Genomic DNA, 26,274 nt, shown 5'->3' with positions numbered 1-26,274 from the left:
GAGTGTCATGGTCTGGGGCTGCATGGGGAGCTACAGTTCATTGAGGGAACCATGAATGCCAACATGTACTGTGACATACTGAAGCAGAGCATGATTCCCTCCCTTCAGAAACTGGGCCACAGTGCAGTACTCCAACATGATAACGACCCCAAACACACCTCCAAGACGGCCCCTGCCTCGCTAAAGAAGCTGAGGGTGAGGGTGATGGAGTGGCCAAAGCATGTCTCCAGACCTAAACCCTATTGAGCATGTGTGGGGCATCCTCAAACAGAAGGTGGAGGAGTGCAAGGTCTCTAACATCCACCAGCTCCTTGATAAAGCTTATAGTTAGAGCTAGCTCAGGCTTGGACTAGCTGTTGTCATGCTGCTATAGGCCTAGACTGCCGGGGGAACTGGCGCACTGATACACTGGGATCCTAGCTCACCCCCTTCCCCCCAACCCCTTCATCACTTACTTTAACTCTCCCTGTCCCATTAAAGTTACTAACCATAGACCTTTCTGGAGTCCCTGAGCTCCCTTGTCTCGTAGGTTCCTCTGAGCTGCCGTAGACGTCCTCCTGCTGCGGACGATCTGGACTCCAGCTGATACGGACGTGCTGGACTCCAGCGGCAACAGCTTCTACTACTCTCATCACTATCACTTCTCTCTTACTCCCCTCTATCTGTCTCTCCAGACCCAACTTGGTTGAGGCATGATGGCTGTCTAACATGAGTCTGGTCCTGCCTGAGGTTTCTGCCTGTTAAAGGAAGTTTGTCCTCTCCGCTGTAACTAGCTAAATACTGCGATGTGCAATGCTCATGATGGATTAAGGTGGGGTCAGACTGAGTCTTACCCTGTCTTGGTGTTGGGTCTCTGTTCATAATTTGACATAGAGTGGTCTAGACCTGCTCTGTTTGTAAAAGCGTCTTGAGACAACGTTTGTTGTGATTTGTTGTGATATACAAATAAAGATTGATTGATTGATTGATGTCATCATGGAGGAGTGGAAGAGGACTCCAGTGGGAACCTGTGAAGCTCTGGTGAACTCCATGCCCAAGAGGGTTAAGACAGTGCTGGAAAATAATGGTGGCCACACAAAGTATGGACACTTTGGGCCCAATGTGGACATTTTCACTAAGGGGTGTACTCACTTTTGTGAGATACTGTACATCTAGTTTACATGCTGCATGTTACTGCTGCTCGTTTCAGGTTGTGAGGACCAGACAACACGAGAGGTCTGAGCAGTTCCTCCTGACCTCTCCTAAAGTTATACAAACATCTCTCCTCTGTAGTGACATCACTCAGTTATCAAAATAAGACCTGTTGTCTTAAACAGTCAAAATGTGACCGGAGCCTCAAACATCAACAGGTGGGGTCTCCATGGAGAGGTAAGACTGAGCTGGTCTCAGGGGAATGATCTCAGAAGAGGTGTTTGATCGTTACTCAAAACTGATTCGTCCAAAATCCCATCCATCAAAAGTTTTCTGAAGTCTGAGAAGCCTCTCTGGAGAATCCATCAGCGAAGGTGAACGCAGGCCAAATATCCTGCAGCTAGGAGCTCGTAAACTACAGACCCAGACCGCTTCCCTCAGGAGTCTAAGTTACTCTACCGGTCACTTTGGGAGGAAGCCAGCCATGACTTCCAGGTCCTTCCTAAATCTACAAATGAGACCTGGCTGCCTGGAAAAACACTTAACCATAATCACTGCGGGTGGACGCAGAAGGCCTCTGTGCTGGCTCACTCTTATTATTCCTTAAATCATCGGCGGAGGAGGAGGAGGAAGAAGAAGACAACACAAAGACAGAGAAGAAGAAGAAGAAAGAAGAAGGAAGAGGAAGAAGAAGAGAAGGATGAAAGAAGAGATTGTGTGTTGTTGGCCGGTGTGAGGTTTGGAGCAGAGCTCTGTGTGTGGAGCCAGGTTGACTTTGGTCCAACAGGGTGAGTCTGTCTGCTGCATGACTCGGCCCGTCTGGCCTGCAGCAAGAACAACCCCCCCTCCGTCCTGCAGATGTGTGTGTGTGTGTGTGTGTGTGTGTGTGAGTGTGTGTGTGCAAGCAATGCATCCAGTCAGTGTATGCCTCTGTCAGTATGCATGTAGGCGATGAATGATTTTGTGTGGTAAGGACCGTGTACGTGAAAATGTTAGTGAAGCTTTAACCTCTCAGACTGTTAGGTGTGTGTGTGTGTGTGTGTGTGTTTGTGTGTGTGTGTGTGTGTGTATAAGGGAGAGTGAAAGAGAGAGGGATCTTATAACGGGCACAGCACAGACTTGGTGTGTTGCTGTTTCCACGTCTGTGTCCTCTCTCTGACCTCACGTTGCGTAACATCAGCGAGGATTGAAACCCGCTGAGGCTCGGTGTGTGTGTGCGATATCCCCGTGGAGAGTGGGTGGGGAAAGGTGCTGACAGGGTGTCAGGAGCGGGAGTGTGGTTATTTCTAAAACTAACTCATAGATGTAATGACAAGAAATGAAGTGAAAAAGTAGACGTCCCTCAGCGCCTCTTCCCCTCCTCTGCCTCAGTGTTTCCTGTTCTTCAGCTAAAGAGACGGACTCTGGGGAGGAGGAGATGCAGGTAGAGAGGAAAGCCATACATCATATTTATACTGTGCACAGTTTCCTATGAGCTGTAGTTAACATCTGAACTTAGCTCAGTTCACCGCGATGTGATGACTTCTGATCATTTAGAGCTCTGTTTATTTGGACCTCTTGCTTTATGGCAAGAGGTCCCTAACCCTAATCCTTCAAACCTGCAGCTTCAAAACCTGCAGCTTCCAACCTGCAGCTTCAAAACCTGCAGCTTCCAACCTGCAGCTTCAAAACCTGCAGCTTCCAACCTGCAGCTTCAAAACCTGCAGCTTCCAACCTGCAGCTTCAAACCTGCAGCTTCAAAACTGCAGTGTCAAACCTGCAGCTTCAAATCTGCAGCTTCAAACCTGTAGCTTCAAACCTGCAGCTTCAAACCTGCAGCCTCAAACCTGCAGCTTCAAACCTGCAGCTTCAGACCTGCAGCGTCAAACCTGCAGCTTCAAAACTGCAGCTTCAAACCTGCAGCTTCCAACCTGCAGCTCCAAACCTGCAGCTTCAAATCTGCAGCTCCAAATCTGCAGCTTCCAACCTGCAGATCCAAAGCTACAGCTTCAGACCTACAGATTCAAACCTGCAGCTTCAAACCTGCAGCTTCAGACCTGCAGCTTGAAACCTGCAGCGAAAACTTGCAGCGAAAACCTGCAGCGTCAAACCTGCAGCTTCAAACCTGCAGCCTCAGACCTGCAGCGTAAGGACTGTAGATGATGCCCGAGCTGCCCTCTGTCCTCAGACTTCCCTCTAAATATCTATTTGTTCTTCCACAGGTCTTAACTTTCTCCACTCTCTTTCCCAGAAATCCCCCTCCCTCTCATCACTTTCTTCTCTTACCCCGCGTCTCCACTCTTCTTGTCTACAGAGAGAAGATATATAAAACATATGTTGCCTGCTCATAATCTAAACTTTCCCTTGCTCTCTCCTTCCTTAATGTGCTGTTTCATAAGTGTTCTGCTCGTCGGGGCTCCGGGTGTGGGACCGCTGACCCGCTGGGCCGAGTGTGCTGCCAAGTCTGTACCGTGAGAGAGTGAAAGAGAACGCAGGGCAGGGCACAGGACGGCACTGTGCCACCGTGCACTCGGCCAGCTCTGGCCGGAGTTCAGATGCACAGACTGGGAGGGGAAAGTTCTGAGTGTAATGATCTGACTGAAGGAGTTATGGATGTGAAAACATAGGAGAGGAAATGAGGAAGAAAAAGGGATTCTTTCACACCTGTTTTCTCTCCGTCAGCTCCAGCGCTCTCCTGTCTGAGCCCTGGTGTTCTGATTCATCCACCTCCTCCCCGGCTTTCCCATCTTTAATAAATATTATCCCTTCACTCAAGTTCTGCTCCTTTTACTCTATCACAGCCTGGGCATGCTGCTAATATCCTCCCCTCCTCTCCTATTTGCACTCAGCTCTAGTCTCTCCATGCTCTCCTCTACTTTTGAAAACGTGCACCGGCTAAGATCTTAAAACTTTACTCTGAAATCTGTCCTGTGAAACAGACAGCAGAGAGTCTGCTGCTGTCATGAATAACTGTGATCCACCCCTGATCTAAAAATCTGCATTTTGAAGTTTCTGTATGTCAGTCTTCAGCTGCCTCAGACTTACAGATCATGGTACAGAAACCGCTCCACACAGGAACGATGTAGCTACCATGTGTAGTTCAAAGACACTTAACATTACCCTGAACACATATTAACCTCCAGTTTGATGTTTAGTGATGTTCCTCTTTTTTTAAAGACTAATTCCATCTCTAAATAAAGCCTAAAGAAACAGCTAGCCTGAGACATATAAACATTTGTCATAGGGGCGGCTGTGGCTCAGTGGGCAGAGTGGATCGTCTATCAATCAGAAGGTTGGTGGTTCGATCCCAGCTCCTGCAGTTACATGCCGAAATGTCCTTGAGCAAGACACTGACACTATAGCAGCCTCTGCCATCAGTGAGTGAACGTGTGAATGTGACGAGTTGTGCAAAAGTGCTTTGAGTGGTCAGAAAGACTACAAAAGCGCTATATAAGTACAAGTCCATTTACCATGAAGCCTTATCTAACTATTTACCATGAAGCTGAGACTCACCTGACACAGATGAAAGAGTGCTACACAGGGACGATGTAATGAACCAAGAAATCATAGCGTTTATTTGCCGACATATCTAGAGGGATGAATTTTTCCCCACTTTTGATCTGAGCACACGATAGCTTCTCAAGTTTCTTCCCTTTCTTTATTTTAAAGGTGTATTTTTGGGGCATTTTCGCCTTTATTGATAGGACAGCTGAAGAGGGACATGGATAGGAAAGGGAGAGTGGGGGAAGGCATGCAGCAATTGGTAGAGGCTGGGAGCCGAACCAGCGACTGCTGCAACAAGGCCTCTGTATATGAGTCCACAGGATGTGTCGCATTCTAGTCAATGATCTAGGGTCAACAGGGCGCGCTGCAGCGAGTCTCAGCTCCATCTTGGGAGCGTGCCCCCACAACGCTCAGCCAGAGATACGCTTCAAGACTGCACCCAGCCACGCCATTTCTGCACAGAAATGACCGACCTGGACAGGAAGTCAGGCACGAGGATCGCATGCAACATCCACCAATTTCAAAATAAAACACCACATACAGACTCCTGACCGTTTAAAGATCATTTAGATCAGAAATACTCATCGATTATGGATGTAAGCTACAAACAGCCACATATATGTGATCCAGGTCGACTACAACAGGACTTTAAGATGATCACTGTGTCAGAAGGTAACAGGACTTTAAGATGATCACTGTGTCAGAAGGTAACAGGACTTTAAAGGTGATCACTGTGTCAGAAGGTAACAGGACTTTAAGATGATCACTGTCAGAAGGTAACAGGACTTTAAGATGATCACTGTGTCAGAAGGTAACAGGACTTTAAGAGGATCACTGTGTCAGAAGGTAACAGGACTTTAAGATGATCACTGTGTCAGAAGGTAACAGGACTTTAAGAGGATCACTGTGTCAGAAGGTAACAGGACTTTAAGATGATCTCTGTGTCAGAAGGTAACAGGACAACAAAATAGAGCCGAATTATTCATATTAAACTAAACCTGCAAAAACTAAACTTTATAGTTCTGCAGCACTCAGTGATGATTAAAGCACCAAAGTTATTTGAATACTCTCCAAATGATTCAACCACAGAAAGGCTCTGTAACCTGTTGTTTGTATGTGGTTCTCTCTATGCTGGACCCAGTTGAATCTGCCTGCTCTGAGCTGGCGCTACGCTCCCAACACACGTCCTGTGGACCAGGGTGCACGCCCTGGGATGGAGCAAAGCTGTGTGACACTCGCATCCTGTGGACTTTCAGGGTTACTCACGCCTCCTCTGATTCTCCAGATTTAAAAAACCTGCACTTTAAAAAACACAAGAGAAACGTCATTCAGCCGATAACTAACTCCACCCAATCAGCGTGCCACACATTGCTCCGACAAGCTGCGTGCTGATTGGCTGAGAGAGGGCGGTGAAGGAGGGCTGGGGTGACACTCAGGAGAGAGGAGTACAGAAATGGAGAAAGCTCAGCAGTGCATTAGGGACAGCACGGTGCAATTCGTTCCATTGGCAGCACTTCAAAGAGGAAGAGGAGGGGGATAATCCACCCCAACATGAGCCCCCGGATTCTTCTACCACTACCACTACCACTACCACCACGCACACACACTCACACACGCACACTCACTAAAGCAGCAGACTGGAGGGGTTGGTCGGGGGGTCTGATTGGGTTGGGGTCTGGGGATGACGGGATGGAAGGATGGAGGGGATTTTTCAATTTGCCAGCAAATCAGAGATGATTGGAATACTCTCTCTCTTTCTCACATACACACACACACATACACACACACACACACAATGCCACAGACACAACATGCATCCACCTCCATGAAGAGACCTCACGCTTGATCCCCAAGAGTGTGAAAACAAGGAAACAGGCTGAACATTTGCTTCCACGCTGAATGCAGCCCAAATACAGTGATGTGGGTTAAAAATGTGGGTCAGCGGTGAAGAGCCTCTGACAGGTGGTGAATCTGTCAGAGGGAAGCAGATTAGAATAAACAGGAGAGAAAGAGAAGAAGGGAGCGCAGGAGGACGGAGAGAGGAGAAGATAAAGAGACGGTGTATCGACAGCATCAGGAGCGGTGAGCTGTCAGCGCTCGCTCGGCCGATACTTGACCAATTGATGATCGATCGTCCTCATGGGAGAGCTGCCAGCAACAAACACAATCAATCCCTTTTTCTTTGACCGACTTTAGAGAGACGTTAGAGCGAAACGCTGCTGGATTCAAAGCAGCTCAACAACCTGCCGTGCGCTCACTTCAAAACCGCCTCTCAACACGGTAGACATGTCGTCATCCATCGACTGCACGGCTCCCCCGAGGTATCCTTCAGTTACAAACGCCACCGCGCTCTGATCGCCAACTGTTGCATCGCTTACAGGCCGAGAAGCAGAAGAAAGGTTTCATGCAAGAACGAGAGGCAGGATTCGTTCCAGCTGCTCGTGTTCGACACAAGGTGTTGAAAGGGAGCTCAACTCACTGCATCTTCATGAAGGAAGAGCAAAGAAGAGGACAAAATAAACCTTTCACATACAGTGGATAGAGAACGTACACACCCTTGGTAAAATGCCAGGGGGCGCTGGTGGCCTAGCAGTCTAAGCAACCCACATACAGAGGCTACAGTCCTCGTCGCAGGGGTTGCCGGTTCGATTCCCGGCTGGTAGACCATTTCCTGCATGTCTTCCCCCACTCTCTGCTCCCCATACTTCCTGTCTCTCTTCAGCTGTCCTATCTAATAAAGGCAAAAAGGCCAAAAATCTACCTTTTAAAAAAAAAAAATGCCAGGGTTTTGTGATGTAAAAAAAATGAGACCAAGATAAATCATGTCAGAACTTTTTCCACCTTTAATGTGACCTATAACATGAACAATTCAATTTTATTTTATAAATAATAACTAAAATAATTTGGTTGCGTAAGTGAACACACCCTCTTATAACTGGGGTTGTGGTTGTGTTCAGAATAAACCAATCACATTCAAACTCATGACAAATAGTAGTCAGTATCCACCTGTCATAATTTAAAGAGACTTTGATTAATCCAAATAAAGATCAGCTGTTCTAGGAGGATTTCCATCACATGTCCTCAGTTACATCTTACAGCAAAAGCCATGGTCCACAGAGAGCTTGCAAAGCAGCAGAGGGATCTCATTGCTGAAAGGTATCAGTCAGGAGAAGGGTACAAAACATGCTCCAAGGCATTAGATATACCATGGACCACAGTGAAGACCGTCATCATCAAGAGGAGAAAATATGGAACAGCAGTGACATTACAGAGAACTGGACATCCCTCCAAAACTGATGAAAAGACCAGAAGAAGGCTGGTCAGGGAGGCTTCCAAGAGGCCTACAGCAACATTAAAGGAGCTGCAGGGATTTCTGACTAGTACAGATCTCACAGCCCTCTTCATGAAGCTGCTCCTCATCTTCATCACTATTTTTTAGGATCAACTGAAGTTTTATTTCCTGACATTTTGAGCTGCCACGAACGTAGAAAGATTTAAAGACCAGCTGAGGTACGTCTGCTCCACAGGTCCCCGCTAAATGGGAGAGTCCACCTTTAATTACCAGGGGAGATTTAATTACCACTTTAAGGAGATTCAACACTTCAAGAGCTGTTCTCAGAATTACATTAAATAAGTCTATATTTATATAAAAATAGGATATATGAGACACTATTTTATGGGAAACAGGAAAATAATGTAAAATTAGACATTGAGCACCCCCATGGTTTGAATGGAATGATCCACGTTTGATATGCAAATATTCGACTATGAGATTGGCAGTCGACTAAGACTCGTTAGAACGAATAGTCGAATATTCGACTATTTGGGGTCACCCCTACTGTGTACTACATGTGACAACATCTCTCCTATTCCTCAGATGTTTCAGCTATGGGTAGGGTGGCAAGACAGAAGCCTTTTCTTATGAAGAAAAACATCCAAGCCCGGCAACATTCTTCAAAAACACACATGAAGTCTCCAAAAAGCATCAAATGTTTTCTGGTCTGATGGTCCAGGGTCTTAGTCAAGGTGGAGGGAAGTGTGAACAGTTACAAACACCAGTCAGTTTAACACAAAACCTCCAGACCTCCATTAGAAAGATGAAGATGAAGAGGAATTTCACCTTCCAACACGACAACAAACCATAGCATACATCCAAATCAACAACAGCATGGCTTCACCAGAGGAAGATTCAAGTTTGGGAATGTCCCAGCCAGAGTCCAGACCTGAATCCAGACCTGATTCCAGCCCTGAATCCAGCTGAATATCTGTGGGGTGGTCTGAAGAGGGCTGTGCACATAAGATGCCCTCACTATCTGATGGATTTGGAGCTTTGTTGTAAATACATATATACTGTTGCTCAGTCCTGCTCTGTTGTCTATATATAGCACTGAAAACTACAGCATACATGAATATATAATATATAAGATTTCCTGCAGGTTATATTAAAACATTGGATGACAGATGGACAGACGAAGCTCATGTTACAAAGTTTTACTTTTATTCCTGACTCTTTATCGACTGGATGAATAGAGTTAACCTTGAGGACTTGAAGTGGTTTGGACCACAGAACAACACACTCATCAATAACAGGCTGAGGGAGAACAGACACACTGGATGGTCAAGAGGTTAGCGAGGCCTGCAGCAATCAATAAACCCCGACCACTGGAGACCACGCTGGGATTGCTGCAGTTACACAAGTGAGCAGGAAACCAACAGCTCTGCAGAAGCATGTCTCCATTAAAGAGAAATTATATAACTCCAAAGCAATCTGCACAGCTACAGACTCCTAACCTCGTGCACACCCACAGGAAACCTTCGATCTCTCTGCTCAGATAACAAAGCAGATCAAGCAAGAGGAACGCAGAAATGATGGAACAATGAGCTTTCATCCTAAACGATGCTCTGGGACAAGATTCTTCTTTATGACGTTTTTTAAGAAAGATTATTCTTTCTGTTTTCTGAATGCCTTCATGAAGGCAAAGAAGGACAGAGTCAAATACAGGAGAGAGGACAGAGTCAGAAACAGGAGGGAGGACAGAGTCAAAAACAAGAGAGAGGACAGAGTCAGAAACAGGAGAGAGGACAAAGAAGGACAAAGTCAAAACAGGAGGGAGGACAGAGTCAAAAACAAGAGAGGACAAAAAAGGGCAGAGTCAAAACAGGAGAGAGGACAGAGTCAGAAACAGGAGAGAGGTCAAAGAAGGACAGAGTCAAATACAGGAGAGAGGACAGAGTCAGAAACAGGAGGGAGGACAAAGAAGGACAGAGTCAAATACAGGAGAGAGGACAGAGTCAAAACAGGAGGGAGGACAGAGTCAAAACAAGAGAGAGGACAGAGTCAGAAACATGAGAGAGGACAGAGTCAGAAACAGGAGAGAGGACAGAGAAGGACAAAGTCAAAACAGGAGAGAGGACAGAGTCAAAACAGGAGGGAGGACAAAGTCAAAAACAAGAGAGAGGACAGAGTCAAAACAGGAGAGAGGACAGAGTCAGAAACAGGAGAGAGGACAGAGAAGGACAGAGTCAAAACAGGAGGGAGGACAGAGTCAAAACAGGAGGGAGGACAGAGTCAAAACAGGAGGGAGGACAGAGTCAGAAACAGGAGAGAGGACAGAGTCAAAACAGGAGAGAGGACAGAGTCAGAAACAGGAGGGAGGACAGAGTCAAAAACAAGAGAGAGGACAGAGAAGAACAGAGTCAAAACAGGAGGGAGGACAGATTTAGAAACAGGAGAGAGGACAGATTTAGAAACAGGAGAGAGGACAGAGTCAAAAACAAGAGAGAGGACAGAGAAGGACAGAGTCAAAACAGGAGAGAGGACAGAGTCAAAACAGGAGGGAGGACAAAGTCAGAACATAATATTCCCCGTCAATAAAAGGACAGTTCTTCTGTAGGTGGGAGTAAGAGACCAGATAGTTCAGGCCTGGACCAGATGTCCACATTATAATGTAACTTTGTATCGGTGCACCACGTCTGACAGGTAGAACCCTCCCCACCACCATCAGATCCACCTTAAAGGGCGGATCCAGTGACAGGTCTACAGCTGAAGCCTGTGATGAACAACCAAAGACCAGAGGAGTGAAGACGATCATTGCTCCATAACTGAAGGTGCTCACACCAACAAACTAAAACCTGTGGAGGCTCAAAGGAAAGCTCTCAGGAAACACCTCTTCTACCTGATACCTGTCCACATCCGGAGGGACAAACTGAACGGACACCTTTTCAGTTTCTTCAGTTGTTAAAGAACCAAAACTTTCATGAACCAGGTCTTCAAAGGACCCTGTACAGTCTGGCCTCACATACAGTGAGTAAACCACCTCAGTGATCTTAGATCTTGAGACAGACCAGCTTCCTTTTGTGTCTATCACTCCATCACTCATCATATCATTGAGCTGTTTCATTCCGCCTTCAGGCCATTCATTCATTCAACATTAATATTCATGACAGACAAAACCAGCTTCATATGAAACCTGATCTTTTTAATTAACATCCTGAAAAATAGTAAATTAATCAATTAATATCAGCCTCAGAGTCTGAATATTCAGAGAGCATATGCTCCCTGTTCCAGACCCATCATGATACATGAACCATATATGATGATAAAAGCAAGTCAACAGCACACACACCCACACACAGGGGTCAGACTCACCCTCTCCAGGTCTTGTCGGAGGTGTGTGAAGAGTTTGAGACGTCTGTAGAGGACGTCCTGCTCCTGCTGGGCCAGGTTGTCCACCTCGTCCCTCTTTAGAGTAACCAGAGGTCGATTAAAGTTGGCCTTCCTCTTCAGCTTCCAGAACTGATACAAGAAGTCCACCTTCAGAGAGAGACCACAATGCTGTGTAAGTCAAAAGATAACAATAATAATAATACATTTTATTTATAAAGCACTTTTCTAAAAACTCAAAGGATAAAAACATACAACATACGACAGACAAAGCTCTGTCCCCCCAGGTTTGGTGCTTGGTGTCAGGTGGTAAGGCAAGGCAAGTTTTGGGTCCACTCCTTTTTATTATTTACCTCCTCCCCCTGGGCACACTCCTCCGTCACCATGGGGTCCATTTAATAATAATAATAATAATAATACATTTTATTTAGAAGCGCCTTTCAGAGCACTCAAGGTCGCTTTACAGACAGATAAAAAACACAATAAATAAAAGAACACAATAAGATAAATAAAAACAACAAGCAAAGTAACACCAAGTTAAAAATGAAGCAGTGGAAATGAAGCAGGGAATGCAGTTTGAAACAGATGGGTTTTGAGTTTTGATTTGAAGAGGGGTAGTGAGTCAGAGTTTCGGATGTCCGGTGGGAGTGAGTTCCAGAGTTGGGGAGCAGAGCGACTGAAAGCTCTGCTCCCCATGGTGCTGAGACGGGCGGGGGGGCACAGAGAGGTGGAGGGAGGAGGAAGACCTGAGGGAGCGAGAGGGGGGTGACGATGTGGAGGAGATCAGAGAGATACGGGGGGGAGAGGTTGTGGACGGCCTTGAATGTGTACAGGAGGATTTTGAAATTGATTCTGAGTTTGACCGGTAGCCAGTGGAGCTGCTGGAGGATGGGGGTGATGTGGTGAAAGGAGGGGGTTCTAGTGATGATGCGGGCTGCAGAGTTTTGGACCAGTTGAAGTTTATGGAGGGATTTGTGAGGGACACCGAAGAGGAGTGAATTACAATAATCGATACGGGAGGTGACAAGACTGTGGACCAGGATAGCAGTGGTGTGAGGGGTGAGAGAGGGGCGGAGACGGTTGATGTTGCGGAGGTGGAAATATGCAGACCGGGTTATGTTATTGATGTGAGAGTTGAAAGAAAGCGAGCTGTCGAGGATGACACCCAGACTCTTTACCTGAGGGGAGGGGGACACTGTTGAACTGTCGATGGAGAGGGAGAAACTGTCGGCTTTGGATAAGGTGGATTTGGTGCCTACAAGGAGGAGTTCTGTTTTATTGCTGTTGAGTTGAAGGAAGTTGGAGGTGAACCAGGACTTGATCTCAGAGAGGCAGAGGGTGAGGGAGGAGGGTGGGAGAGTGGAGTCGGGCTTGCTGGAGAGGTAGAGCTGGGTGTCATCCGCGAAGCAGTGGAAGTGTATGCCGAATTTGCGGAAGATATTGCCGAGTGGGAGAAGGTAGGTGATGAAGAGGAGGGGCCCCAGGACAGAGCCCTGGGGCACACCTGAAGTGACGGGGGAGGGAGGTGAAGTGAAGGATTTGAGTTGGATGAACTGTTACGTCGATGATACTCAGGTCTACATCTCCTCCAAACCCACCGCTGCCATTCCTCCCACCTCCTTCATCGCCTGCCTTGCAGACATCCGGAGCTGGATGAGCAGGAACTTTTTGAAACTCAATGGGAATAAAACCGAGGCCCTGCTCACCGGCTCCAAATCCACCCTCACCAAATCTCAACACACCCCAGCCCCACCCATCATCATCGACGGGTTCCCTGTACCCTTCTCCCCTCAAGTGAAGAGCCTCGGCGTCATTCTGGACAGCACCCTCTCATTCGCACCACACATTCAAAACATCACCCGGACTGCATTCTTCCACCTCCGCAACATCTCCAGACTCCGCCCCTCACTGTCCCAATCCAGCACCGAAATCCTGGTTCATTCATTTGTCACTTCCCGTATCGATTACTGCAACGCCCTCCTCACCGGACTCCCCACCAAACTCATCAACAGGCTGCAAATCATTCAGAACTCGGCCGCCCGGATCATCACCCGCACCAAATCATCTGACCACATCACTCCTGTTCTCATCCAACTTCACTGGCTCCCTGTCCAACACCGCATCCATTACAAAAACCTTCTCCTCACCTACAAAGCTCTTCATAACCTGGCCCCCACTTACCTCCAAGACCTCCTTCATGAATACACTCCCTCCCGCTCCCTCCGCTCAACCTCTGCTGGACTATTAACCATCCCACCATCACGCCTCAGTACCATGGGTGCCCGAGCCTTCAGCTGCTCAGCACCCAGACTCTGGAACTCCCTCCCCCCCACACATAAGACAGTCGGACTCCACAACATCATTCAAATCCCAACTCAAAACTCACCTGTTCAAACTGGCATATTCACTCTAAACTGGACTCTCTGCACCTCACTAGTTTTTAGTTTTTATTTATTACTTTTTGTTTGTTTGTTTGTTTTTATGATGTTTTAATGATGTATGCTTTTATGATCTGTAAGGTGACCTTGGGTGATCTGAAAGGCGCCCAAAATAAAATGTATTATTATTATTATTATTATTATTAAATGTATTTATAAAGTGCATTTCAGCAACAAGGCAATTCAAGGTGCTTTACATGAAACGATCATTGCAGTTAAAAATCAGTTGAACATAAAAAGACATTTAAATGAAATTAAAAATAGTCATAAAAAAATCCTAAAATCATGTTAGATTGTCAAGAATAAAAAGTTACAGTTTAAGAAATGAATTATTATTAGATTTAATTAAAAGCAGCGGCAAACAGAAAAGTCTTCAGCTTTGATTTAAAGGAGCTGAGAGTTGCAGCGGACTTGCAGTTCTCTGGTAGTTTGTTCCAGATATTTGGTGCATAAAAACTGAAGGATGCCTCTCCACGTTTAGTCCTGACTCTGGGGACAATAAGCAGACCGGTCCCAGATGACCTCAGAGGTCTGGATGGTTCATAATGTGTCAGAAGGTCACTAATGTATTTTGGCCTGAAACCATTCAGTGCTTTATAAACCAACAGTAAGATTTTGAAATCAACTCTCTGACAGACCGGTAGCCAGTGTAAAGACCTCAGAACTGGAGTGGTGTGATCTACATTCTTGGTCCTTGTTAGGACTCGAGCAGCAGCATTCTGAATCAGCTGAGTCAGCGTTGGAGGATCGGAGGTTACGGGAGGGGGTGTGGTGGTGGAGCAGGTCGGTGAGGTAAGAGGGGGCCTGGTTATGGAGGGCTTTGTGGGTGAGGAAGAGGAGCCAGTGAAGGTTTTGGAAGACAGGGGTGATGTGGTCATGGGAGCGGGTGTGGGTGAGCAGAGTTCTGGATGTATTGCAGTTTGTTGAGTTGTTTTGAAGGAAGGTCATAGAAGATGCTGTTACAGTAGTCGAGTCTGGAAGTGATAAAGGTGTGCATCAGGGTTTCAGCGGTGGAAAAGGAGAGAGATGAGCGGAGACGGGCGATATTTTTAAGGTGGAAGAAGGCGGTTTTGGTGATGTGGTTGATGTGATGTTCCAGAGTGAGTTTGGAGTCCTAAATGATACCAAGGTTGTGAGGTTTAAGATGGAAAGGTTGAAGTTGTTGGTGGTTGTGGTGAGGGATTTGGGGCCGATGATTATGAGGTCAGATTTTTCACAGTTGAGTTGGAGGTCGTTTTTCTGCATCCAGGATTTAATTTCGGTCAGGCAGTCGGTCAGGGTGGAGAGGGTTGGAGCAGTTATGGAATTGATGGAGTTGGATGTCGTCAGTGTAGCAGTGGAAGTGGAGACCGTGACGGCGGATGATTTGACCGATTAGGGAGAAAGTAGAGAATAAAGAGGAGGGGACCAAGCACCGAACCCTGGGGGATGCCTTGAGACAGGGGAGCTTTTGGGGGAGGTGCAGTTGTTGATATTGATGAATTGGTGTCTGTCTGTGAGGTATGATCTGATCCAGGAGAGTGCAGCGCCGGTAATGTGTAGAGTTGATCAATCAGAGGATCAATAAACCTTTATTTATACTCGACAGATCATCGAGATAACAATGGTTTAATAAAAGTTAGTGAAGTGACTCGGTGTGTTTGTACATCCTGCTGAAGCCCTGAAGAGCTGTGGCATTAAATACTGCAAACCAGTGTTTTTCTCTATAATTCAAAATGTGCTTTTAAATAAAGTATTCATGCAATTAAAAGATAGCCTCAATTATAATCCACATTATTTATCTCCAGTCTGAAAATCACTGACATTAATAAGTAATCCACCTTTAAGGGTAACCTAACTTTACAGTGCTTTCTGTTTCAAAGGGGCAGAAAAGGTTCTTAACAATTAATCCATTAATGTGTTTTTATCCTTGAAAAGCTTTTTGCCTTTTCGTCTTTGTAAGTAAGAAAGCTCTCGCCTGCAGCCACCAAACAGAGAGCAGTTAATCACGCTGGAAACAAACGCCTGTGATTAATCAGACAGTTTACCTGTGAATAGGGAGCACTTTATTTGATGCACGAGAGCCGGCACTCTAAATGCATCTCATCAATACCTCATCTGATTGCATTTAATTAAGTGTGAAAGCCAAACTCTGCCATGTGACTAATGTATGATTAACTGAAAACACTCAGAAATATGACCTTATCAACTGAGACGTTATTATTATTATTAATACTTAATATTCTCTTGTTTTCTTCACATATTTAAATCATTTGATGCCGACTCTGAAGAAATGTTTCAAAGTGGATTTGTTGAGTTCTGAAACCGTCCAGTCAAAGAGACGCTCAAAGCAGCTTTAGCTTTTCATCAGACCTCCTGCTGTACGTCACTGTCTCAGTATTTGCACACTTGTTAGCATGAAACCATCTCATCACTGAGTGTTTTCACCCTTTGTGTCAGCCCGTCTGCAGGCTCTATCCCAGAGATTTACTTCTACTTGACTCACTGAGCGGGTTTATAATTGCACTAGTGTCCCCGATTTAATCCATTATTTAAATATCCTGGTTTGAGCATGTGTACTCGAGATGTCAGACATCTGAACCAGACACTTCTCCCACTTTGAGACGGTTAAAAAGCAGAATACTGTGACCATCGACTGAGTAACATCACTTGTTGGTTTCTGTGTTTTGAAGGCTGATGAGTGATGACGCCTTGTTAAAAAAGCTGAAGTCAGAACTGACAGGGAGTTTGAACTAGGGTTGAATTTGAGAGAGGACAGGTGGGATGCGGCTGTTTTAAAAATCACACAAGCTCAACCTGTGCTCAGCTCCCTCTCATTAAATTCAAGATATTATTTAGGATTCATTTCTCCAAAACCCGTTTGTCACAAACATATCCTTCAATTACTGACAGCTGTGATAAATGTCCCACTTCCTCTTGTACCCTAACTCATGTGTTTTACTCTTGCTCATTATTATCTAGCTTCTGGCAGAGCTACTTTACCACTACGTCCAAAATACTCTCAGTTAATATAAATGCCTCTCCCCATGTTGCCATATTTGGATGTCCTGAAGACTACCATGGATTCACCTCGAAGCAGTTAGATGTTAGAGCATTCACTTCTTTTTCACTGGAAGTCCACCAAACCTCCTTCCAGCACTCAGTGGCTCAAGGATGTCATGTCTTTTCTAAAACTTGAGAAGATGAGATATTCACTAAGAGGTAACTCTGGACAGTTTTATGATAGGTGGCAATCCTTTCTATCCTTCTTCAACACTCTGAAGTTTTTGCCTCCTGATTAATGATCCCTAATGATCCCCCACCCCCCATGTCTGTTTGTCTGATTGTCTCCTTCTTACTTACTTAAAAAAAAAAAATCTTATTTATTTTTGATTCTTAATTCATTTTATTGTATTTAGTTTTATTAATACGTTACTAGTAGGGGTGACCCAAAATAGTGGAATATTGGACGATTCGTTCTAACGAGTCTTAGTCGACTGCCAATCTCATAGTTGAATATTTGCATATGAAACGTGGGTCATTCCATTCAAACCATGGGGGTGCTCAATGTCTAATTTTACATTGTTTTCCTGTTTCCCGTAAAATAGTGTCTCATATATCCTATTTTGATATAAATATAGACTTATTGAATGTAATTCTGAGAACAGCTCTTGAAGTGTTAAATCTCCTTAAAGTGGTAATTAAATCTCCCCTGGTCATTAAAGGTGGACTCTCCCATTTAGCGGGGACCTGTGGAGCAGACGTACCTCAGCTGGTCTTTAAATCTTTCTACGTTCATGGCAGCTCAAAATGTCAGGAAATAAAACTTCAGATGATCCTAAAAACTAGTGATGAAGATGAGGAGCAGCTTCATGAAGAGGGCTGTGAGATCAAGGATTACCGGACCACACAAAAACTGTACGGGGCCAAAAGAACCAGGAGGGATACCCAAAGTTGTCCGAAGCCTCAAAAACAATCCACAGCATCCCATCCACCTCCACACCATCAGAGAGGATATTCTCAAAGACAGGATTTACAGTCAACAAAGACAGGAGCGCACTTCTGCCCGTACACACGATGGTTTTCCTCACGTACAGTTTGAAAAGACTCAAGCGGACAAAGACGCGATGAAAGACTGTTTTAAAAGGTTCTGTTAAGAGATTTAAAAACCCTTTAGCTGGTTCAGGTTTGGTTTTGAACATTAAACAAATGTTTAGCCTTAAGTTGGACAAACTACCCTCTGCAGTGCTGCTCTCTGCTGTGTGAACACTGTTTAAATATCTCCTGATTCCTTACTCTATAGTGGAGCGTTGTTCCATGTTTAACTGATGGTGGCCTTATTTGAGTTTTCTCTCCTTCATCACCTCGTTGTTTTTGCAATATAGATTTAAATAATCTAAGTTTTATATTTATAATATTCTGTTGTCCCTTTTACTTTAAGCTATGAGTCTCTTTATTGTAAAGGGTTATGTGTAATATTGTCATGCGGTCACCATCATGCAGACTTTGGGTCAATAAGGAAAAACAACAAACATTCCACTATTCATCCACTATGGGCAAAATCTGATGATCAGATTCAACTAAGCGAATCCTTAGTCGGGCTCACCCCTAGTTACTATTATAACTTCTATTAACATTATTACTATATATAGATATTTTTGGGGAGATATGTCATGTTTTGTTTTGTTTTTTCTCTATGTTCTACTGAAAAATTGAAAAAGGAAATTATGGCTTGTTGTATTATTATTTTTGTACTTCAATACTTGGGATGCACAGTGTTCTGTTGTAATAGTCACTCACTATACAGGTCTTTGCTTTTGTGACACCCAATCTTGATCTGTCTCTGTAAATTTGCCATATTTCTATTTAAAAAACCGCTGACTCAGCCAACTGTCAACCTACACACAGGCAATGAGGAGCTCCAACGCAGCCTGCTGTCAGTCAACTCAGCCACATTCCTCACTATGATGCAGTATGCAAAGATGTTAACGTTAATGTAGGATATGAAGGAGAAGAGGAACGTGCCACTCAGACCCTTTTCTTTGTTTCAAGCTGTAAACATGTTATCAAACGGGCTTTTTATTCTGCCTGTTATAACAAGGCTTCCTCAGCTCATGCAGCCTGCCTCAAGTGGACAATCAAGGTACTGCGCTTTTATGCACCAAAGGTTGTATACATAAACGTATCACCCGGCTCTATTGCTGATATTCCGGTTGTGTAAGATGCTTGATTCTGATTGGTCCAAATTCCTTGAAAACCCCTTAAAGCTAGGGTTGGTAGTCACGGAAAACTAGCATGAATTTGAATGTAGCATTTCCTCAGGACTCCATCTTTTTAAAGGTGTGTGAACCGTAAAGCTCAGAGAAGAAGGAGACCTGAATGAGGACAGTTTCATTCTCAATCTGACGCAGAAAAGAATCCATCACCATGGAACGCTAACTGCAGTCGATACTGAGTGGAAGAGTCTCTCTGCTTTCACCACCCTGACTTTTATTGTATTACTTTCAGACCATAGATGACCTGAAACTGGTTAGGTATGGGACGAATAAAGGAGTATCTTAGTCCATCCGTGCATTGACTGAATTAATCAGCTGGAAGATCAGGATCCAGGTTTTAAACATCATGCCACGCCAATAATCAAAACCAGGACAGGACCCCTATCAGGGTTTCTAATGAGCACGTAAGTACAGTCACAGTCTGGACAAGTCAGTTATACACACATGGAGATGTAGAATAATTATGACATATGGTACCGTTGATGTGTCGTGTGAACTTACATGGGAGACGGGCAGAGACAGATTTTCAGCAACCTCTTTGGGCTCCACCAGTCGGTAAAACTCGTCCTCCAGCTCCTGGAGCTTCTGCTTCCTCTGGCTCACCTTCTCCCTCTCCAGCTGGTCCCGCTCAGCTCGCTCTGCCGCCGACACCGACACCGGGTACAGCACCGGCCTCTGCTCCGAGGCACTGCTGCTGTGCAGCTGGTGCAGCTGGTGCAGCTGGTGCAGATGGTGCAGCTGATGCAGCTGGTGAAGCTGGTGCAGTTGGTGCAGCTGGTGCTGCTGGTCTGGCCTGGACTCGGGAGGACTGACTCCGGTGGCGGCCCAGTCAGATCTGGCTGGATGCGCTCCGTTGGTTGTGGGAGTGGTGGCGTGGTTGCCGTTCGTGACGCCGGTCAGACTGGGGGGGATGTTGGTGGATGCAGTGTTGTTGCTGGAGGTGCAGCTGTGCTCCAGGCAGAAGGACTTGAAGCGCACCTCGTCGTTCTCTGCCAGGATGGTTCTCATCTCCAGGCCGTGGTCGAAGGCGCAGGTCACATGGAAGGCCACGATACAAGAGGGCATGGAGCACTGAGAGGGGGGGAGAAAGAAGGATGGGAAGGTTGGAGATTAAATAGAATATATATTATAATTAAAGTGAAACAGCAAACTGGAACAGTCTGTTCTGTGTACCTCCATCACTGTCTGGTTTGGCTCTGCAAACAAACTAGACAAACACAGACTGCAACGGACTATAAGGACTGCAGAAAAAATCATCGGTGTCGACCTGCCCCCCATCCAGGACTTGTACCGGTCCCGGGCCAGGAAACAGGCAGGTAGCATCACCGCTGACCCCTCACACCCTGGACACAAATTCTTCAAACTCCTCCCCTCCCGCAGGCGCTACAGATCAATGTGCGCCAAAACAACCCGTCATAAGAACAGTTTCTTCCCCCAGGCTGTCACTCTGATGAACACTAAACCATAACAGTGTCATACCTGTCAGATAAATACTCTCTGTAAATATACATGTAGATATACAATGCAACAATTCTCAAGCAGAATTCCATATTTCTATTTTTTGTATTATTTAACTTCTATTTTTATAATGTTGAACTCCCTCTGCTACTCACCACTGCACTTTATCATATTATTTTAGCCTGTACATATTAGTCAAGCTATTTGTTGTTTCTTTGTATTTATAGCTAAGGTTATTGTTATTATATTTTTATTTTATCTTTTATTGTAGTTCTTATTCTTATTCCTATTCTGCCTTGTACAAAGAGAGCACAGTTTACTAAAGTCAAATTCCTTGTGTGTTCAAGCATACTTGGCGAATAAAGCTGACTCTGATTCTGATTCTGATTCTGATTCTGATTCTGATTCTGGAACTAAGACTGAGTTCCCCTCCGTCTCTGGGACCTCGTGAAATCCTCTGTAGAAAACAAACTTTTCATTGTTTTGTATTGGCTTAAATTTCTCTCTCTGAAAGACACACACATGTTCACTCTTCAGTTCCTCTGACACTTTCTCACAACTGTTCGTTTCAAAGCGTCATTTTCGGTCCATTTCTGGTGTTCTGAGGGATCCAACAGAAACGCAGGGAAGCAGAAAGACAAGTCACAACAAACACAGTTCACCCATTTGAGCTGACATCGGGGTAACTTGGGACGAGTCTCTCTCTCTTCCTCTCTCTCGCCCTCTGTGTGTGTGTGTGTTTGTGTGTTTGTGTGTGTGTGTGTGTGTGTGTGTGTGTTTCTCAGAACTATCCATTACAGGTCATACTAAGAGGCAGCCTCCTGCTGGGTCCCTCCAGGCATGGTGTGACTGTGTGTGTGAGCCCTTGTGGCTGTGTGTTGTCACTGTGTGCATGTACACTCACAGTCTCAGTTTTTAGCTGTCTTCATTGTACCACATAACTGAGCAAACAAAGGGACGTGCAGTCAGGACGTTTCTGGCCTCTTAAAGACGCAGATATATTACATGTTGCAGAGTTACAGGAGAACTCTGACGGTGCACAACAATGTGTTACCTTGGATGTGAGACTGAGCGAGCTGTAAATACTTCTTTAGAGTCAAAAGGAAAGAAGTTGACCTCAGTCTGGAGCCGGTTAGACGTACTGGTTGGTCACTAATCTCACAGTTTCACTAACCGATGCAGCATGAATCTAAATCCTCAGAGTCTCATCTGTCACATTATCATCCTGCCGTTATGTCCCCTCTTTAAAGATTTTAAATCATCTTAATCCTGTCTTCTTGGAGCATTACAGATGTTTAGTCATCTTGCTGCAGCTTGTAGATGTCTTCAGTTTCCTCTAATACACAAATCAACCAGAGTAAAGCGTGGATATTTATCTGGTTTGACCTTTAGAAGAGATTAACCGGATTTATTGTCGTATGAAGTCCTCTTTTTATTATAGGATCGGTTATTGTATATTCACCCACTCTTCCTAAAGAAAAACTCGTCCATGCATTTATCTTTAGCAGACTAGACTACTGTAACGGGGTCTTTACAGGACTCCCTAAAAAGTCCATCAGACGGCTGCAGCTCATACAGAATGCTGCTGCTCGAGTCCTAACAAGGACCAAAAAAGTAGACCACATTACTCCAGTTCTTAGATCTCTACACTGGCTTCCTGTCTGTCAGAGAATAGACTTTAAAATCCTGCTGATGGTTTATAAAGCACTGAATGGTTTAGGCCCAAAATACATTGCTGATCTGCTACTACTTTATGAACCACCTCGACCTCTGAGGTCATCAGGTACTGGTCTGCTTTCAGTTCCTAGAGTCAGAACGAAACATGGTGAAGCAGCGTTTAGTCATTATGCACCACATATCTGGAACACACTCCCTGAAAGCTGCAGGTCTGCTCCAACTCTCACCTCTTTTAAATCAAAGACTAAGACTTTTTTATTTGCCACTGCCTTCCTATCTTAGATTATTTTAACCCACTTTAAATTAAAATTTTAATGTAATTTTTAATATATTTCTAATTTTCCTTTTCTTTTCTGTTTTATTATATTTGTCATTTTAATTGTGTTCTTTTATGCCTGTCTGAATGTCTCCAATGCTTTTAATGTTTTAATGTAAAGCACGTTGAGTTGCCCTCGTGTATGAAATGCGCTATACAAATAAAGCTGCCTTGCCTTGCCTAAAGCATTGAATATAAAGAGGAGGGGGCGCTGGTGGCCTAGCGGTCTAAGCGCCCCACATACAGAGGCTACAGTCCTCGTCGCAGGGGTCGCCGGTTGGATTCCCAGCCGCAACCATTTTGAACAAGTCTTCCAACCTCCTATCAACAAGTCCAAGCACCGCACCTTGGGGGACAGAGCCTTGCCATCAAAACACTGATTGCATTTTGGAGAAGAGTAGATGCGTTTATTTCATCGGCAGATCTTCTGTTTTTTCTCACATCATTCACCTTTTCACAGATGGCCTCCAAAATCGTGTTTCTGACGCTGAGATGTCTCTGCTGGTTTATTTCCCTCCTCCACAAAGACCTCCAACTCCATGTCTTCAAACTTCATTTATATATTTTAACTCTCCATGGGGACAGCTGATAGCACACGCCAAATCCTCGTAAAATAGGGCGGTCCGCACCACTTTTTGCACTCGTTATCATTTGCGCACGCAGTCTTAGTAGATCACCCGCAACACGCCCAGAGATAACACGTGCAAAATTATTATTTGCACACGCAAATTAGCGCTCGTTATTTGGGATCAGGTCCTTTCAGTACTAAGAAAAGCGCTATAGAAATTCTGTGAATTATTATTATTATTATTCCCTACTCTACTCCCCACATATCCTGTCTCTCTTCAGCTGTCCTATACAATAAAGGCAAAAAGCCCCAAAAATATACAAAATAAATATAAAGAGGAGACGTGTGTCTCTGAAAACTGTCAAGAAGACAAATCCCCACAAGGCTGGATTCACTCTTAATGAACAGAGGACTGTTCAAGTCCGGTCTTTAACCGTCCTTTGATAAAGCAGTCATTAACGGTCTCATTATGGAGGTGTGAACACTTTGAGACTCTTCATCGTTACAGGAGGAAACACAAGAGACGAGGAAGGAGAGATTATCGTCTAATAATCAGAAGATGAAAGTGTTCCAGGACTCAGGGACTTTAAAGGTGTTCAGGAGGAGGAGACATCGAGAGCTGACTGACTTTAAAAACACAAACTTTAGGATGAGTAGTAGTGCAACAGATCATTGTTGATCCGTGATCCGTACGGATGCCTCTCCACGGTTCGGCACGGACGTGGTCCGCGGATCGGTTGATGAAAAAAGTTGCGCGTGTTCATGTGCTGACTGCATGTTCAATCCACACTCACTCGTCAAGCGCAGCGGTAGTCATGGCAAGTGAAGGAGCAGAGGAACTTGAAAAAACCTCCTGCATCTTGTAAGTCACATGTATGGGAGCATTTTGGTTTCCCTGTGAAATACAGTGAATGCTGAATGTGCTTGAGCCAAGTTATGAAATTCCGTTGCGCACCCAGTAGACCAGAGGCCGTCAATACGCACCCGGACGCCTATTTGTGGCCCCCGAACTGTTATTCCTTCACTCTGTGTTTTGGTCGGGTCACCACGTGTTTACCAGGACTTGTCTCCATGTCAACAATACGCAGACAGGCTGTTACTGGGTCATTTAAGAGTCCACTGCTGCGAGTGCAATTTTTAACTTTCACTTTCGTTTATGGAGCAGTTCACATATTGGCACTTTGCCAGCTGTAGGACCCTAGAATAAAACAGTGTGTTCCAAGTTTGCAGCTCAAAGAAAAGTGGACGGTGAAAATCTGTGATTGAAAGAAGAATGGAGTGAAACTGTTGAAGTTCCTCTGCTCCTTCACTTGCCATGCTATGAAATGCAGTGAATGAGGCAGGACTGGGCCCACAGATAGGGTGCTTTGCACATGCAGTAAATTTTGAGTTGAATGTTGTTTTTATTTGATGGGCAAAAGTTTACAACGGTTTTACAAAATAAATGGAGGACAAAGTTGTATTTTTCTTCTTTTTTTTTTTGCTGATCCGAAAAATGATCCGATCCGTGACTCAAAACCGTGACCCGATCCGAACCGTGAGTTTTTTAATCCGTTGCACCCCTAAGGATGAGTATGTCTACTTATTGATATCTTCCTGCAGTTAAACACAAAAAACTGAGGTCCTCATCATTGCCTCAGACAGCAATGCAGCTAAGGTCACCAATTACTTGGATCTCTCTCTACTGCTGTAAAAAAGTATTTCAGAAATCTCGGTGTAACTTTTGATCATCAAATGCTCTGACCAACACATTAGATCAATAACCCGGTCATGCTTCTTTCACCTTAGAAACTTAGCTAAAATTAAATCCATCGTCTCACACACAGAGTTAGAAATGCTTGTTCATGCTTTTATTTCCTCACAGCTTGACTACTGCAATTCTCTCTTCACCAGCCTCAATAAATCCTCTCTTCACCAACTACAATTAATTCAAAACGCCACCGTAAGACTGTTAACCACGTCCAGTAAAGCATCCCACATCACTCCCATCCTATTCTCCTTACACTGGCTGCCAACCAAATTAACATACAAAGCAATCCGTCATCAAGCACCCTCTTATATCTCCGACCTGCTCCAGGTCCCCTCCAGTGGACCCCTCAGATCCACAGCTCCTCAGATCAGGCTTAAAACTAAGGGTGACTGTGCCTTTGAGCATGTGGCTCCATCTCTGTGGAACAGTCTTCTGCCCTAAGTGTGCTCTGCTGATTCGACTGAGACTTTTAAAAAGCAGCTTAAGACACATTTGTTTGTTATGGCTTTCGACCTTCCGTCGCATCTTGATGTCATTCTGTCTGCTTTCTTTATTATCTTATTTGTTGCTCATTGTTTTGTCTTGTCAACACTGATTCTCTGTAAAGCACTTTGTGACTATGTCTGTGAAAGGTGCTATATTAAATAAAGTATTAAATAAATACGATTAAAATGTGATGTAATAACGCTCAGATCAGGAGTGTTCACAGCTTGTAAAGGCTTAAATCTCAAAGTCTGAGGGTTAAAATGAACCACCTTCTTGTTCAGCAGATATCTAATGTTTTCCAACATTAAAAGACGAAGCAGACTCGTGCTTCTCACGGTGTGTTGCAGCGCTGCATCTCTCAGCTGAGCGTTGGCAAAGTCTCCGGCCTCCAGCTAAACACAGAAACTCTCCCTGTGAGTGACTCAAGGACTGGATGTTAATCTCCAGCGTGGTTCCTGTGACAGCAGACACCTTCACCGCTGCACAAACACGCTCCTGGGTAAACCACATAAATATCCCTCGGTCCACATCCACTCAGTGCACAGAGCTCTCTGAATCCTCCTGCAGGGTGCTTTAAAGGCTGAGCGTCTTCATATCTGTAACGTGGGTTAGTGTCCGTGTGTCTGCTTGTGTTTGCACACTCTGCAGCTTGTTACAGAGGAGCCAGGGTCAGACAGAGCCGCGGTGCCCAGCGGGAGGCTAAGGAGTATGATGATCCCAGTTATTCAGATTTAATGTGAGCGCATGTCGGGGATGAATAATTCTGCAGTGGCTTTACGTTGTGAAGATATTTAGTCTGATTGAATCAGTGGCGGCTGGCCAATAGAGGGCGCTAGGGTGCCGCCCCACCACCCCACCACATTACCACACATAAAAAAATTAAATGAAATAATAAAATGATATTCTGAACCATATGTATATATATTTTTAGATTAGCAAGATACATATTATATAGTTGTTTGGTTCATCTGTGTTGTCTGATTGGTGACGTGTTTTCACCCTAGGTGCAGAAGAAGGTTGGTGTTGTTGGGTGTGTCTCAGACGTACC

General features: G+C 44.9%; 1 protein-coding gene across 1 annotated transcript in view; it reads right to left on the bottom strand.

Annotated features, from left to right (window-relative positions):
* Positions 1-26,274, bottom strand: part of jade2 (jade family PHD finger 2) — a 110,446-nt gene that overhangs the window by 67,215 nt on the left and 16,957 nt on the right. Inside the window, exons 6-8 of the mRNA XM_034683563.1 lie at position 26,274; positions 19,473-20,042; positions 11,264-11,428 (exon numbers count right to left, since the gene is read on the bottom strand). The exon at position 26,274 is cut by the window's right edge and continues 116 nt beyond it. Of these exons, the coding sequence (XP_034539454.1) occupies positions 11,264-11,428; positions 19,473-20,042; position 26,274 (736 nt within the window). The remainder of the gene's footprint in view (positions 1-11,263; positions 11,429-19,472; positions 20,043-26,273) is intronic.

Source organism: Notolabrus celidotus, chromosome 5 (genome assembly GCF_009762535.1).
Source record: "Notolabrus celidotus isolate fNotCel1 chromosome 5, fNotCel1.pri, whole genome shotgun sequence".
In the NCBI taxonomy this organism is placed as follows: Eukaryota; Metazoa; Chordata; class Actinopteri; order Labriformes; family Labridae; genus Notolabrus; species Notolabrus celidotus.
This window is presented reverse-complemented; position numbering and strand designations above follow the sequence as displayed.